We start from the raw sequence: 18,043 nt of genomic DNA, 5'->3' as shown, positions 1-18,043 counted from the left end.
TTAATATCATCACCATGTCATCTACGTTCTCATTATTCTCCCAGGAAGTGGACAAAGTTGCCAAAATGATGGGCCTATCATTCTAGATGATTTATTGGCATGCTAATTAGAAGGTAGTAATTGAACTCCTTTGCACCAGTCAAACAGGCATTTGACTTCGTGAACAGCAATACCAATGAATTCAATAATCCACCAGTGCATTCCATTGACCAGAAGATTCTAATCTTTTTGGGGGATGAAGAATATTTTAGGCTTAGTTCATTCTTCATTAGGGCTCCAATTAGAATTATGTTCACTAATATTGTCTGATAAGTGAAGCTTGATGTTTCCTCTTGCAGTTTGCTGCTGCTGTTGTTTTTGAGGGCGGAAGGCTCGATATTCCTAGTGATGTAGATCCACGAGTGGCTAGTGTAATCAAAAGTTGTTGGGCTAAGTATGTGGATGCATCCAAATTCTTTTAAGTTCTGTTTGCTTATACTTCCCAACTTGTATTTTTTATAATGAAATGTTCAAACTGCAGTGAGCCTTGCAAACGCCCTTCTTTTGCCAGTATCATGGAATCCTTGAAACCATTAATCAAGACCTCCAACACCCCAACCAGTTAATGCAAGAATGTTTCAGTTAACCTAAAAGTGGTGGTACGAAGGTGCTCTTGAGCTCTTTATAGGAATTTTCTCACCATTTGAAATATTTTTGGTGATCTGATTTGGAAAACAAAGCTTTGTCCATCTAGATCAGCTATGGTGCCCCCTTTAACCTGTAACACTCTGTCTGACATATGGCAGCCAACTATTTTCAGTTGACGTCACTGCATAGTCCTTTTTCAGATATTCCATATGCTTTTTATTTGTCTTTATATTAAAAGTTCAGGCATTTCAGTTAGAACTTAAATCTACTAAAATAAGTAAAAACTTTGAGCTTTCATATTACATAATTCAAATATCTGTCTATAATAGATTTATAAAGTCGAACAAGCCATGAATTGTTTATGTATCATGCTCATTGAAATTTGACCTGTGAACTTGTATGCTTCATCCACCCGATTTTCGAGTCTCGCTCCATGGTTCATGTGCTGATTACTGATGTTGCTACTTTTTAGGCTTAATATGGAAACTTAATGATGATAAACTTTTAACACTCGATTCATTTGGTTTTTAGCAATGTCTTGCAAAAATGTTTTTGCTTCAATCCATTTTCTTGGATCATCCTTCATGATTTATGACTATAAATCAGCCTGTTCACTCAGGCCACTGCACAAAATTCGGTTGATTTTTTTTTTCAGTTTACTGCTATTATTTGCAGCCATGACATCTGGAGCCATCTTGTGGATCTGGTCATGCTGACTTAAGTTTTATTAAAGACTGAATATTCCTTTCATTTTAGGTCATGCTGGTCGTGAGCTGATTGGTTGGCAGATGAAACCCATAGAATAAAGTTGTGAGCAAATTACAGCATTATGTATAATATTAATACATTGCTTCTGTTTCTGTTTGTTAGACAGGATAATTGGCACTCATTTCTCTTCTGTAATTGTTGGATGGTGGAGCTATGTGAATTGCAAAGCTACGAAGGCATATCACAAGTTGGAGAGTATGATTCCTTCTCTACCTTTATCAGCAAGTGTGTTTGCAAGCCAATGATCTGTCATGGAATCATGTGAGTTGCCTTGGAACTAATTTAAAAGAAATCATAGATAATTGAGTATATTTACATGCAACAGCATAACTTGAGCATCAAAATTTGTAATTGGGGGGATGAATTTGAGCAGCTTAATAGGTCATTTTCTTCAGCTTGTTTGATTAATATCTGTAGTCAATGCTCCTACATCAGTCGTTACACATGCCAACAACTTACATTTCTTTTAATATCTAATTATATTTACTGTAAATATACTCTGAATCCCTGAAGGAAAAACAATATGCTACTGTTATACGCATCATGTATTGTAATAACTATATTTTAGCGAACCGTCCTTTTAGTTTTTCTCTGTTCCTTTGCTAAAATGCTAGTCTTCTAACTGATGTTTATTAGTGTATATGAATAGGTATATATGATGCCATTTTTCGGCTGACCCTTCCTCTCAGTTCGTCTCATGCAGCACGAAGGATCTTTTCAACATATCTATTTTCCAAAATCACTTCCACTGCTTCTTTTAGATTGCATGAACGCACTCATAGTGAACAGTGCTTGCTTAAAATGATCACAAGCAGGAAGTTGTGAATCACTAAAATAGATAGTGCAAATAATAATTTAAAAATCCTACTCAGCGATGTTCGAATGTGTTGTAATCAGTTACATAACCATTGGACGCCATGGGATGGGCTTGTCTCAATACAGAATAGATGATCAGGGAGTGCTTCAGCAGGAGATAACCATGCAGGTCTTGACTGGAAAAGTGAGCAGCATTCATGTGGCGTGGTTAAAAAATTTGGTGGTTTCTTGGTTTGTTACGGTTGAAATGGGAGCTGCCATTCAAGGGTTTATCAGTGAAGAAAACGAATAGGAAGAGAATGGGGATGAGTGAAGGCATAAGGTTTGGAGGAGGAAACGGGTTGAAGTCTTAGGTTGGAGCGAAGGAACGCTTTTATGGGGTCCTGGTGCTTTACGGTGGAAAAAAGCCGGAAAGGATAGAAATGGACCCACAACCGAGTCTACCATGAAAACTATTTTTTTTTTTTTTAAAAACGGCAATTTATATAACTCTAATGTGAGTACATCCTGCCAAATCATAAGAAAGTAAAAAGACAGTGAGGACGGTAAATCTAACGTGATGAAAAGTATTTGAAAACCAAAAAAATATTTGAAAAATTATTTTTTTAAAAAAAATAAATTTACGGACAATTGCGTGGAATCGACTAGCCACTTTATCATGGAGGCAAGTTAAGGAACACAGGTCAACCCGTTTCCAGTTGGGATTTGCATGGTTATCTCTACTCAGCGTTTCTTTAACTATGTATGTATGTATGCATGTATGTATGTATGTATGTACATAGTACGGGGCTATATAATGGGGGCTAGCCTTTCCCTAATATCTTTAACCTTTGATTCCAAATCACTTGGTACATCTACCACTTAGCTAACTATTTATTGTATTTTTTCAATCAGGCGTGACTATTGATTGGTGAGAGTCAGAAATATTGCATTTCCTACGATTTGGGGGAGGTAGTTTTTCACCTGATCATTTGGTAGATTGGCCCGTCGAGTTTACGGGTTGAGTACAAGTCAGCCAATCTCGGTCTGGCAACAGGTCAGGTCAGGTTCCCATCAAGGATCTTCAGATCGTTAGGTCATAGTTTATTATTTATATTTATACTTAACTATCAAAAATTATGCAATATATGAGTCTTTGGTTCATTGATCCAATAGCTTAGATCTAAAAAGAGAGATGATTTGCAGCATAGATTGTCCAAAAAAAATGTGAAAACTATCTATTTAATATAAGGCCCAGAACTAAATGGGCTTCTGCCTTATTGGGTCAGGAGGTTGGCTGGTCGGCTTCGGGTCAGGTGCCATGGGTCTTGGTACATAAGATCAAGGCCCATATTTTGCATTTATTTATTTTTTTGGTTGTTGATTTATTCTATACGGGGTGTAGCTTGCAGTGGCCCATTTCCATCATGTCGGGTGGCCGTCTCGGCGACTTGGGTGGGTCGACCCTGCCCTCCCTTTCGTGGCAACCATCGCCGTCCCTTCCATGGCAGCCAACAAAAGGATATTTTATGCTTTTCAGAAAATATCTACCCTGCCGCTGGCGCAAGCTTACCTCACGCCGCCGCGTAAATCCCGCGCTGGGGTTTGTCACTGTACGTGTCGCTCTCTCATAGGCCATCGTGACGTGCCATGCACCCACTGGCCCAGCTGATGAGGCACGGCCTGCATTTTCTCGAACATTCGTGCGCCCGAGCACAGCCATTCTTCCCGATGGAAATCTCCAGTGAGGCGGTGGCGGTTGCTCCCTCCCCAGCCCTCTTTATAAATATCGCCCGCTCCCTTCCCCCCCTCCGGGCAACCCCTCACTTTACGATTTTCCATGGAGCTCGGCGATCAGCCGCCTCGCCTCCTAACTCCAACCCAATCCTCTCCTCTTTGTTCTTCTCCTTCTCCCATCTCTCCTACCTCCTCTGCTTTAATGGAGGCGGCGGGAAATCGCCCTTCTGGTGGGGGGTCGGGTGTTCTCTTTTCTTCCTCCTCCTCCTCCTCGTCTCCTCTCATGGGATTTGGATCACTCTCTGCTTCCAATCCCTATCCTTCTCCGCCTCTCGGGCCCGAGATGAAGCCATTCGGGGAAATCTTGGACTTCTCCGCCCAACCTCCGCCTCGTCCTGCGGAAGAGCTTCCCCCCTACCGTTTGGGGCCTTCGTCGTCGTCGTCGTCGTCGTTCTCGTCTGGGGATGGGGCGGGTGGAGAGAGTGTTGGGATCCCTCGGCCTCTGGAGGCTCTTCAGAGCGCGCCGATCTCGCCCTTCCTCTCCAAGACATATGAGCTTGTGGATGATCCCTCTCTGGATCCGCTCATTTCGTGGGGTTCTACTGGGAAGAGCTTCGTGGTGTGGGATCCCGTCGAGTTTGCTAGGGCCGTTCTGCCTCGGAACTTCAAGCACAACAACTTCTCCAGTTTTGTCCGCCAGCTGAATACTTATGTGCGTATTGCTAAAACTTTGCCGGAGACGGCTCTTGTTGCTTGTATTTATTCAGTTTGTTTCAGTTCGTATTCTACATTCGTTCTTTGCCCTTAACAAGTATTGGATGTTGACCAATGATTATTGCTCTGTAGATTGATTGCTGCTGAGGACTTTTGTTTATGTAGGATCGCAGTGTATCCTTTAATATTATTGACACACTACAGATTTCATGTAGCATCCTTGTATTTTTTCTTTTTCCTTTGTTTTTTTTCCTTAATCCTGATGTATATGCTCTTGAATCCGAAATATGTAAATAGGAGTGTGTCTACTTTTGAGACGAATGGTATGTTGTTCGGGACATCCAGCACTGTTTTGTGAGGTCCGTGGGAAATTCTTCTGTATTTTGTATTTGTTTTGTAAATTGTACAACGAACCTGTAACCACCAAACGAAAATATGACTTGCCAAGACTGGGCAGAATCTACGTCCATCACTTTTATTTACAAGGTTAGTTTGTTGATTACACAACTGCTTCCAGATTGGAGATGATATCGTGGAGTCAAGCTTACGTCCCAATGGGTAAGCATCAAAATTCACATAGATAGTACAGATATCAAATGAAGTATTTTAGTGCAACTAACTAGCATTGCCATTCTAGTACATTTTTATTCTGAATCATGTCTTCCAATAATTTCACGAATTCGGTTCTGTAGGTTCTATCTGTTTCATTTTCTCTTTGTGGTATCGCTTCACTTTCCCCATCTACGTCCTCATGCTCTGTCTCCTTGTCTTGTGGTGTTCATATGTTCTCTATTAGTGGCACAATCTTGTGGGAGTGAAATGTCAAGCGAAATGTGCTACTTTGCAGTGCTCTGTATGTTTATTGTTATATGCAATTGGGACACTCCATGAATCTGATTATTTCATATTGTGGTTTTTCCTAGTTCCTACGGTGGCTATGCTTTACTCTGTAGTCATCACATGCTGGACTAGGAAATATCAGTTGTAAATTTAGTAGCTGGTTTTAAAAAGATTGTGGCGATGCAGTGAAACCACTAAAAGGAGCAAGGTCCAAGTATAAGGAGGTCTACCCCACCACACAGACATTACAGCCGTTTCTAATGACAAATCCTAATTAAGATAAGAGGGACAAAAATATGAAATAGTATGAGTACGAATCTCTATAAAGGAGGCAATGTGCTGATAGCTAGATCAGGAGGCAACAAATTATATAGATTTAAGTGGGGGAACAAAGTGATAATTGATTTTGATTTGCTTTATCATCTTTTTAGAGGGTGTTTTATATGTTATCTCAACAACACTCTTCCTTCTAATTGTAGTGGCCAGTGAAAATGAAATGTGGTTTCTTAAATCAAGGAAAAGAGGAGCATTGGCAATATCCATAATAGCTGTGGGCATTGCCTGATATATGGCTTTAGTATTGGGAGTAAAAGGCATTCTACTTCTTGCCCCTTTTGATGGTGAGGGATTACTGGACTAACCAATTAGCATAAACTTAGCTTTGTGCTTTAGCAAGAAAACCAAAGAGATGAAAGGAGAATAGTTTCTTAAATCAAGGAAAAGAAGAGCATGGCAACATTCATAATAGTTGTGGGCATTGCCTGAGATATGTCTTTAGCATTTGGAGTAAAAGGCATTCTACTTCTTGCCCCTTTTGATGATGAGTGATTGCTGGACTAACCAATTAGCATAAACTTAGCTTTGTGCTTTAGCAAGGAAACCAAAGAGATGAAAGGAGAATGGTATAGATTTCTTAACATATATTGGAGAATGTGCGACTATTTAGGAGAGAGTGCATTGATCAGTCAACAAACTATATGACTGGACAAACAGTACAAGGCAAGACACAGCATGCAAATTAGATTTTAATTAGATCTATTTATTTTTATGTTTTTATAATTATAAGTTGAAAATAAGGAAGGTGTAGAGAATACTTAAACTATGGTATGTTGTCTCGATACGAGGCCTTATGCAGGTGCCACCCTGTTACTGTGTCGGTACGTCCGGTAAAGAAGCTAATTTGGCATACCGAGTGTTTGTATGCCCTCTGTACCGAGCCGCTTGGTTCGGTACAGTTTGGCATACCTTGACTTAAACACTTTCCTGATCTCTTAAGTAAATCCAAAAATAAGAAGGCTGAAGTAAAATAAAGTAAAATCTACTTTACATCAGATTGCAAGTAGGTTGGACATCTTGCTTACAAACAATCTTTGAGTTGCCATCGGTTTAATCGTGGAAGCATGATATGAGCATTGATAACATGCCCAATTAGGTAGATGCAGAATTGATCAACTTGTAGGTGTGCCTCTGGTTTGAAGACGAGGTGGTTTACAAAGGGGCAGTTGGAAGAACAGTGTAACAAAAATATTAATCTAATTGGTAGTAGATTCATGATGAATTGTAGAAGCCTGTTAAAAAACATGGTTGTCAAATGGTAAGATACATCTGTGAAGAACCATAGCTGTAATAACCCCTAATAAAGTTAATGTGAGGACATACAGTGCTGGATGTGGAAGATTGACTTGTATGTACATGCTGCAAGCTGTTCAGGCAATTGAAATTATAATGACCCCTAATAAAGTTACGGTGAGGACATACAGTGCTGGATGTGGAAGATTGACTTGTATGTACATGTTGCAAGCTGTTCAGGCAATTGAAATAATTAATAGGCAGATGCATTGCAGGAAGATGGATTGTAGCAACTATTCATGATCTATGACAGAGGGGATCATGGATTTCCTATCTGGGCTTATCTTCACAATTGACCTTAAGTGAAGTCTAGGAAATTAACATTATACTCTGTTTCAGTAGAAACTTTGTAAATTCTTCAATGGCAGAGTGATTGAGTTAGAGCCAGGGCGGGTATGACCTTGCAAGGTGTTGTCACTAGCCAATGATGGAAGTTAGTAAATGATGGGTCTGAACATTTCTATTGCATTTAACCTGTAAAATGATTTCGGGCATTTGAAATAAGGGTCTGAAAGATCTTATTTTGCAACAAACACATTATATGTATATCATATTATATTATTTCATTTTGAGAATATGGTGGTTATTAGCCAGTATTCAGGTTTCAACCTGAGATCTCTCATTTAGAGAGACCCACATTGTAGAATTACAATGGCTGTAGCACCTACGACATTTTAAACTATTTAGAGTATACTCTGGAAGTGCATAGAGTATAAATCATATGACAATATTTCATGTATATATGATTTAGCTGGTGAAAATGGATTTATCAAATGTTCAGCCTGAAGGGCCCCGAAGGATTCTTCTGCTTTATGGTTTTTGAAATGCTTTTCCAGAGGTACATGTTTTCTGAAAAGAATTTGAATCAGAAACAAAAAGCACAAAAAAAAAAAGAATGATCGGTCTTAATGAATATGATGTGCCCACATAAAGTTACTCTAGATCTGCTAGATTGTCAAAATATTTGTATTCTTAGAACAGTGGAAGAAAAATTTATCACCTTGTTGTGCCTTTGCTTGTATTTGGAGGCATATAGCAGCAATTTCTAGAACAGTTATGCCTCCATGCTCTGGGTTCTTAGCTGTTTCTTTAGATTTTTTTTTTTTATGCATGCGTATTTTCAATAAGCAAAAGCTAGATTCTCTTTATGTTGATTCTATGTTTCTATGTAATATGTAAAATCAGTGCGGCCTTTTGAAGTCTTTTGTTGTTCCCATGCCCTTATGCTTGAAGTGCTGCTAGATTTTAGTTATCTGAAGATGTGAAATTGATTCATGAAGTATTGTGTTGATTGTGCTTACTTCTTGGCGGAGGTCTCTCCATTTTTCCTTATTTTATTTGTGAATTTGTGGTCTTCTCACAGGGTTTTCGCAAGATTGATGTTGATCGATGGGAGTTTGCCAATGAAGATTTCGTAAAAGGAAATAAGCCTTTGTTAAGAAACATAAACAGGCGAAGGTCGTCTCAGGTTCAGCAAGTAGGTACTCAACTATGCTCTTCAGCTGAAAGGGGGGAGCCCAAATTGGAAGGTGAACTCCACACATTGAGAAAGGAAAAGAGCGCATTGATGCAAGAGGTCATTAGATTGCAGCAGGAGCATCTCGCGACAGTCCAACAGATGGATGCGCTGAACCAGCAGATGGAATCAGCGGAACAGAGGCAGAAGCTGATGGTGTCTTTCTTGGCAAAGGTACTTCAGAACCCGGTATTCTTGGCCCATCTTAAGCTGCTGAAGGGACAAAGGGAGATTACTTCTACAAGAGTAAGAAGAAAGTTCCTCAAGCAACAATTACCGAGCCAAAGTGATTTAGATGAATCCATAGAATATCATCAGACTGGAAAGAAGAGACTAGATTTGACCGGTTCTACTTCTTCTGCACTGCAAGGCATTGAATATGGTGCGAATAAACAACTTTCTGATAATCTTTTGCAAGATATGGTTGAAAAACTTGGTCTTGACACAAGCAGACAAGAACTTCTGAGAGGCTCAGATGAAACTGCGCTGGGGGTGCCGGACCCACTGCTTCTGGATGCCGATTCTGCTGCCATCCAAGGAGGGCTTCCAGAGAGCTCTCAGACAGACATGGGCTCCAGTGGCACCGAGTGCTTTGCATCTTGTCCTGAGGATATGACCCCAGAGAGGATGTTTTCAAATGCTAAAGTCCCTGCAACTGAAAGTGCAGGGCCAGACCCCAACACTGTCAGCTTCGAGGGAAAGAGTGTCATGGAGAAAACAGAAGCTACCTTTGGTGGTAGCGATTACGCTGTGTCATTCCCGGAAGACACCTTTCAGGAGAAAATGTTTTCAGATGCTATAGTGTCTGCCAACAAAACCGTCAGCGGGCAGGAGGAAATATGGAAGATCGGTCTTGAGGCTGGAGAATGTTCTTTGAGTTCTTACGACGATGTTTGGGATAGCCTTGCTCATGATGCCCCCAAACTGGAAGTTGCGGCTGGATCTGGTGAGCTATGGGATATCGATTTGCAAACACTGGGTGAAGATTTGGAGTTTGACGAGTGCTTAGGCAGCGACCTCTCTTACCAGGAATGTGAAAGTCAGTCTAGACTATTTGACAAAAATGATAAAGAAAAGATGGAACCATAGGATTATTGTGCCTTGACCATTACCCTTTTGGGTTACTTGTACCATCACCACTGTAGAACTCTCAAAAATTTGATTAATTAATATAATATTGATTTTGGTTGATTTTTTGGAAGTAGTAACTAGTTATTTCCTAACAAAATTATTTTTAATTTCATATAATTTTGTTACACTCTTGAAAGTTCAAAAGGATATTTTTGATGATAAAATCAGGAGCAAGATTTGCCGAATTGGTATCAAGATTTGCCGAACTGATATTAGGATTTGTATCGGTCGGTAGGCGACACGGTACGGTTGAAACCAACATGCATGATGGGGGGCAAAATAGATCATCCAACCCATAACAGAAGGGTCCCCTAATTTTGGCCCAATAGACACCAACGCCGATCAGACATGTCCTTGGTCCGGCCTGGAATCAGCTCGACCTCGGGCTTCACCAAAAGCTCCTCCAACCGTGGGTATTCGCTGATTCGCTCGACTAAGTTCGGGGCGCTTTCTGTATTCGCTGACTCGTCCGATTAAGTTTGGGGCGCTTCTTGTATTCGCCGACTCGCCCGACTAAGTTCAGGGTGCCTCCTGTACTCACCGACTCGCCCCGACCGAGCTCGAGGCGCCCTCTCCAGTAATATGCCCTGACCCTCGAGCTCGGGGCACTCCACCAGGCACACCTCGGAACCCGGGATGCTAGGCTGGCTCCAGCACCCGTCTAGTCGACCTCGCCAAATGCCTGACGCGATCTCTCGACGAGCTCGGCCTTGCCAACGGCCGCACCCATGTGCATGCCTTCGCTCTACTACGTTGCTGTGCATTGCGATGCCACTACGCATGCTTCGCTTACTGGCCCACGACAGCCAAGGGCAACACCTTACCATTCCCAAGAACGGACTCCGCTGTGTGCCCCAAGCAAGCTCAATCTGTGCGCCACTCCCACTCATGATGAGAACGGGCCAACCCTGCTACGGCTGTCAACGTCTCACCTGCCCAAAGACGGACTCCACCGCGCGCCACTCCCTCTCATGATGGGAATGGGCCATACCTCCACCACCTAAGCGCTCCTATCAGAACTATAAAGGATCCCAATAGGTAACGCCTAAGGGACTTTTGGCTGGACCTACGAAGCTCCACTCTAACTTGATCGTCGGAGAGCCCTCACTGGAAACATCGATGAGATTTTATACAGGTACACCGTCGGTCGCAGGAGGTGGCTCTTCTCGTCTTCCTCCGTACTTCGGCAGCTCCCCCAACTCCTCCGACATCGTCGCCCTCGGGCCACATTTGAACCACAACAATGCCGTTTTTTTAAAAAAAAATCAAGTTTGATTAATTGATAATAATTAACACGTCCATTTTTTTCAAGTTTTTTAAGTTTGATTAATTGGTAATTAATTTTTTATTTTTTTAATAATTTTAAGAAAATTTGATATTTTTTAATGTTTCTATAATTTTGGTTTAACCTAAATAATATATTTTGCTATTTTAAAGTGACACAAAATATAAAATAATTAATAAGATTTTGCATACTATAAGAAGCAATATAAAATATCCTAAAATCAATTAGTGAGAAAAATATAAAATAATACTATTAATTATATATATTTAAAATATAATATATATATTGATATCTAAAATTTCGTCGAGTGACAATATCTCTCATAGATTTTCAGATCATTAACATAGTTACGAGACACATCAGCCCATTTTTTTAACCAAATAATGTTATAGTCTTATATGTTCATCCCATAAGGAACGCCTCTAGCCCATATCTTTAATCAAGTGATGTTGTAGTCTTGTATGTTCATTCTATAAGGAACGTACTCTGGATTATAAGCACTCTCGAATTTCTTGTTAAAGCTCTAGCTTTGAGAGGTGTTATTTGGCTGATAATATGGCTGTGGAGGGGCCCATTCAAATGTATCGATAGCATAATCTGACCTACAAGATGCTCAAGATTGCATAGGATAATAGCCACTGGAAGACAATATCTCAGATATATTGCATCTATATTCGTATGGGTCATAGACTATCTAGAGTTGTAAGTAATAAGATCCAGTACAACTTAGAATCTGATATATTTATGGATCCTACTCTACGTGCGAGGTTATCTGCAGCTACATTGTGTCCCCCTGAATGACCTCAAAGAGCCCATCTCCTTTATGCAATTATATCATTGCGGGCTTTACTAGATCATGCACCGTGGTCTCTATTTTGTGTAGCATGGATAAACTGGGACCACATGTGACTCGAAGACTACCTTGCAGTTGTATCTCATATACGGTGGTCCCATGTTCTTTACTCCCTCCTTAGCAAGTAAATCCGCGACCATCAGAACTGTCATCGGTACTGCTCTTGATCTCTGAATCTGAGTAAACTGGCTCTTCCTCCACACTCTTCATGGGGGATGCAAGTGCCTTTTCTTTTCTTTTTTTTGGAGGCGAACCTCGCTCATCAAGCTTCAACTTCTATTACTAGGCCATAAGCTATCCGATTATAGAATCATCCTCATCATCAACGAAAACACAATGAATCAGATCTGTGTACTTTAGCTCTACTTCCTATTGAATGCACTTCAACCTCAACCTCAAATTGTAGTGAACACATACAAGAGCATTGACGTGCTTCTGTATCAGATGGTTTCTCTGCTTGCTGTGGATAAGGACGGAGGTAGACCAATTATGCTCACAGTTGCTTGAGGAGACTGTTTGGGAGAGGATTCAGATAGCTAGCCCTTTAAGATTTTTCGCGGACAAACCAAAATGAATCCATCATTTAGCTGCAAAAAATATTAAAAAAATTATATATAAGATAGTATCATATTAGTAACCATCTAATGTTAGGTAAATATTCTCTTGATATATAATATACTTGGATTTATACTTTTCTTACTTACTATAGCTGTCGAACTCTAAAGTTGTTAGTGCCCTTTTTAAATATTTTTGTTTATGAAAAAAATCGTATTGTAATATGTTAATATATAATTGAAGATACCAGTTAACTTACACATATCACTTTAGTTAATTTACCACTTCTAGATATAGGGTCGCAACTTCTAGATCAGACTCAATCTTGTAAATCACATTACACAAAGTAGCCAGAAGTTCGTCATCCATATCGATTCCAGGTATGGTGTATTAAAACATCGGGATCAGGTAGTATGCTGTAGATAGAGTTCGTAATTGTTTTAGTAAAATTATACAAGTACAGGAGTGGTCTAATATTCAATATTCTTGCTTACTTATTAGATACAAGTTCTTATCCATCTGGTAGTCCTATTGCCGCTCAATGATGTCGATGATATCAAAGCAAGTCCCTGCTAGATGCCACCTCCATCACCATCTGCCACATACTTCTCCCTTCTGCACCCCTTCCAATATCAGAAATTGCACAATTTAACTGATCATATGCAACTTCTCTCCTTCCTCAATGTTGAGATTTATGAAATCATTCATTGAAAAAATATACATAGATATCTTTCTACGTATGATTACTATTTTTAGGATCAATGCACAATTTTTCTTTGAATCAACAAAAAAAATTATCACAAAATCGATTTACAACGATGAAACAAATCGAGAAGGAATTGATGAAACAGATCAAAATACAATGAACTTTATTTCGACTATAAAAAAATCGTTTTATAATACTAATATCAGTAATAATAATTCAAATATTTATTATTATTCAAATATTTATTATTATAATTATGATTTATCCTCCTTGTCCCAAGCATATGTATTTTACAAATTATCACAAACCCAATTACTTAACAAGTATCACTTGAGATCTGTACTTCAATATCCCAGGACCCATTCTTTTATTAAGGATAAAATCAAGGATTATTGTATGACACGAGGAATATTTGATTCCAAATCAAAGCAAAAGAAAATTTATAAGTCTGGGAAAAATGAATGGAAAAACTGGTTAAAGGGCCATTATCCAAGACTTGTATCATTTGATGATGCCATGTGAATCGCTAGAAACATGTGAAGTGTATGGCTAACCCAATAACGAAAGTTTCGTGAAATCACCACTTGTCCCAAAAGCTTAAGCTGATAGGAAAAGGTAGATTTATTTATATATTTTATATTTTCTTACACTCCTCCTCACATGTAGGCTAGACTTTCAACTCAGGACCTCTGCGCTGATACCATGTTGAAATCACCACTTGTTCCAAAAACTTATATTGATAGAATAAGATAGATTTATTTATATATTTTATATTTTTTATACTCAAAATTTTCTCTCAAATTAGTCAAAAGCCTATGCAGCTTCCAGTGCAGTTGAATCAAGCACATAGCTTCCACAGAACATTGCTCAGCAGGCCAGCGCTTTGCAGAATTTACCACCTCACTCATCGCAGCCGCCTCAACGACTGCAAAACTCATCAGCCTCTTCAGCGCCATTTACTCAGCAGTCATGCCCGCGCGCTCCTTCCCACGCGGACCTCCACCTGACATCGTCTGCTGGATGCCCTTTATCAGTCCCAACTTCATGACCGGTTCTCAAGACGACAACTACAAGAGCTGTGCTCCCTCTCCTGCCACTGCCACCTGGTCCTCTCCCCTCAACTATCCAGTCTTTTGAGTTGACCAGTTGCTAAAGGTTTTATGTCATCACTAGTAACTGAACATTTAACCTCAGCTGAGAGGCCTCATCAACTTCGGAGTCAAAGCAGTGGTTTCCTAGCAGCTCAGCAATGTGGGCTCCTTCAACCTCAGCTAACATTTCTGTTACTTCACCTTGGTGAAGGAACATTTGGTCCCTGAATCTTCTGCTCCAGTGAGTGCTACTGTAATACAATCCACTACTACAGAATTGAAGGACTTTATTGGCATTGACATTAAGCCAGCAACCGTGCGGGAGCTTCATTTTTTTGCGATTAATGGCCTTTTTGATGATCTAAAGCATCAGCGCAAAACATGTGCCCTAGGCCCTGTTTAGGAGAGCTGTTAGTAGTAGAGCTTTGGAAAGTAGAGCTGTTGGAAGTAGAGCTGTCTGAAGCAGAGCATTTATAAAAAGCTGTTTGCTGTTTGGTAACTAAATTTTTAAAGTGCTGTGGCACTTTAACATGTATTTGGTAAACAAACTGAAAAAAATACTTTTGTGTGACAAAATGACCATAAAGGACAGTACTAGTATTATACAACAGAGCATAATAAAATATAATACGTATTAATACATAAATATATGATATAATATAATATTAATATAATGTAATATAATATTATTATAATATAGTACTATAACATTATGTATTATAAAATAATAATTTAATATAATATTAAATTATTTAACATAACATATCAATGTATTATGATATAATGTAATATAATATTATATTTATAGTATAATACAATAATAAATATATAAAATATTATAATTATTAGTGTAAATTAATTTTTCATTTTTCTAATGACCATTTATCTCTCTAACAAATTTTCTAGCTAGGTAATAAAATTGGTTAAATAATTACTAATATTTTTATTTATTTATTTAGATCGGATTATTTGCTACTCACTCATTATTTTTCTTTTTATTTATTTTATTTAGTTATTTATTTATTTATTATTTTATTTCATTGAAATATAGAAGGGTCGCCGGCCATGGGTGGTGGCCGGCATGGCGGCTGCCACTGTGGGCAGCCGCGAGCTCCCAAAACAAAAAAAAAGAAAGAAAAGGAAGAAGGAACAGAGGCGGCGACGTTGAGAGGAAGAAGAAGATAGAGAGGGAGAGGGAGAGGGAGAGGATGGGTGAGAGAGGAAGAGGTGGAATGAGGGTTTTGGGAAAAAAAGTGAGATTTAAATGGGGGTATTTTGGTCCAAAAAATAGCTTCCCGATAAAGCTGAAAACAGCATTTTCGAAAATCTCCAAATTGTAGCTTCTCCCCAAAAGCTGTTTTCAGCTTCCCGCAAAAACTGAAACAGCTTTTCGGAAATTTTACCAAACATCATTTTTTATCTAAAAGTACTTTTGGAGGGCCAGAAAGAACTTTTTGGCCCTCCAAAAGCTCCTCCAAACGGGGCCTAAGATTCATACTTCCACAGCAACTTCACTGTCATGTAAATTGGCATGCCTCAAAGAGGTCTGAGATAAGTGATAATGTTAGATGTTTTTGAAAATTATGCAAATTTAAGCTGCTGGCTAGATGGAAGTGCAGGACTGTCATGTGGGCCAGTGTCTGCTGCTACTCTGAAAGAGATGGTCTCAAATGGAGGAGCATGTGAACCAATAGTTCCTGCTGATGAAAGCGAGGTCATGCGTGCGGTACGAGGAGAACCATTGACCATTTGTAGATTTTTACACGCGAAAAGGATGAGTGGATGTATGGAGATGCATGTTGGTTTATTAATAAAATATTTAATTTAAAATTTTGAAATTTTAGAATTTTATATTGGATATTTATCAAAATATAAATTTAGTTAAATATAAAAAATTATCTTAGACTCCCACATAACTTAGTTTTCCAAATAGCTAAGATTTAATTTTCTACCTTTAATTATCTCTCTCCCCTCTTAAAATTCTACGAAAATTCTAGAGACACATCTCTAATTATTTCTCACGCGATACTTAAAAAAGAAGTATAGAGACGTACGCTTTCTTTTCTCACAAGACATCCCAAAGGATACTTCACAAATAGACTCTTCGGAAGACTTTCATAGATAAAAAGATGTATTATATGAAGGGATGCATCCAATGAAAGAATGCTTTGGTATCTAATCATACTCACCCTTTCACATCTATAAATATAGTAAGGCTACAAATGGGTCGGTTTGACCAGTGACTTGCCCCATCTTGACCCACTTAGACCTGACCTGACCCATTTTAGAAGACCCGTGGGGCAGATCAGGTCCTAAAAATGGATCCGTTCCATTTTTCAGATCGGGTCTGGGTTACTGAATTCAGATTATTCCTTTATAATATTTTTATAAAATAAAGACAGTAATTTTTAGGCAATATATATTTCCAACTGTCTAAAAATGTGATCTTGATTACACTAAAAGTTTCCATTTGATCATTTATCAATTTAGTTCAATTGCATAGGACTAAATTTGGTTTTAATTATATAGAATTAGAAAGCTATGAAAGTTTTTTTCTTTACAAAAATTAGTCCTTTTAGAAAGTCATATTGCTCTGAATATAGTGCAAATATATTTTTTGCAACTTTAAAAAGCATACAGAAATTTTATGTAGATTTAAGATATTTACAGAATTTTTCTGCATCTTTAAATTCCGTGCAGAAATTTTCGGCACATTAAAAATCTATAGAAAATTGCTATAGCTTTAAAAGCCGTACATATTTTTTATAGCTTGAAATTTTGTACAATCTATTTTCTGTAATTTTTAATTTCTGCGCAGCTTTTAAAAGTGCAAAAGTTTTTTGCACAGATTTTAAAAACTGTGCAATATTATTAGTTGTTCTCCAAAAATATTATGTTGCTTGGAAAAACATACAAAAATAACAAAGTTAGATTACTTGTTATATTTATTTGTGTGGTTGTCTAACTTTATTGATATTATTGCTCTTTATTGTATTTATTTCAAAACCTAAAATCTAACTCAAAATATGATGAATCAAAAGAATACTAACAAAAATATGAACCAGTATATCAAGATTCGTCATAAATTTGTAAGACAACTCAAATATAGTAATGCTTTTTTTTTTGAAATTTGTCGAGTATGAGAAAAATTTGGTAGATGAATCAAGAGTTTGTCTAAGAGTGGAGACCTAGAATCATCGAGTAGGATGGAGCTTAAGCCCATTATTTGGTCACTGACAGCAAAATATCCAATCTCTGTGATTAGAGATCCCATGAAAGAGGTTCAATGCGGTAGAAATAAAACTTATTGAGTGATTGTATTAGAGCACATTTTTTAGAGTATATCTCCTCCCATCCCTATGATGAGTGCTCTTATCAGTGACAAACAAAAGATTGAAAATGTTGAGTTATACTCTTAATAAGCCCAAGATAGGAAATATAGGGTATTAGTTCACAAATATTCTTGGAGGACTTACCTATGTGAGAAGTGTCATATAGGTAGGTTTGGGCTAACCCTAATAAAATTCTCATGAAAAATTAAGGTATTAAACGTGAGGTCTTTAAATGACGCTAACCGCATAAAGACCCAATTGATCCGTACTATGTATGTGACAAGTAAAATTCTGAGTCCAAGGATCTAGTTCAAGATCTAATCAACTATGATTCCTGCAGATAAATACTATCAACACTAAATGAGGTTCAAGTCCACGGGACACCTCATCCATTTGCATAATATAAGTTGTCTAGTTTTTCTGCTTTTTGTTTTTCAAAAGTTTAAATCTTTTATGGAGAATTG

At 38.3% G+C, this 18,043-nt stretch overlaps 1 protein-coding gene across 1 annotated transcript; it reads left to right on the top strand.

Annotated features, from left to right (window-relative positions):
- The first annotated feature begins 3,895 nt into the window (after positions 1-3,895).
- On the top strand, positions 3,896-9,827 carry LOC120103778 (heat stress transcription factor A-3-like). Its single transcript, XM_039121251.1, has 2 exons — positions 3,896-4,639; positions 8,474-9,827. The coding sequence occupies exons 1-2, from the start codon at positions 4,031-4,033 to the stop codon at positions 9,713-9,715; spliced, it is 1,851 nt and encodes a 616-aa protein (XP_038977179.1). The 5' UTR covers positions 3,896-4,030; the 3' UTR covers positions 9,716-9,827.
- Positions 9,828-18,043: the final 8,216 nt, after the last annotated feature.

This window comes from Phoenix dactylifera, unplaced genomic scaffold (genome assembly GCF_009389715.1).
Source record: "Phoenix dactylifera cultivar Barhee BC4 unplaced genomic scaffold, palm_55x_up_171113_PBpolish2nd_filt_p 001028F, whole genome shotgun sequence".
NCBI classification, from domain to species: Eukaryota; Viridiplantae; Streptophyta; class Magnoliopsida; order Arecales; family Arecaceae; genus Phoenix; species Phoenix dactylifera.
Note: the sequence above shows the minus strand (reverse complement) of the source record. Positions and strands in the feature narration are given on the sequence as shown.

What these genes read in the sequence shown, in the direction of transcription:
- LOC120103778 (XM_039121251.1), top strand. Translation starts at nt 4,031, where the DNA reads ATGGAGCTCGGCGATCAGCCGCCTCGCCTCCTAACTCCAACCCAATCC. An exon ending in TCCGCCAGCTGAATACTTAT is followed by an intron (nt 4,640 to 8,473) that starts GTGCGTATTGCT and finishes GTCTTCTCACAG; the next exon opens with GGTTTTCGCAAGATTGATGT.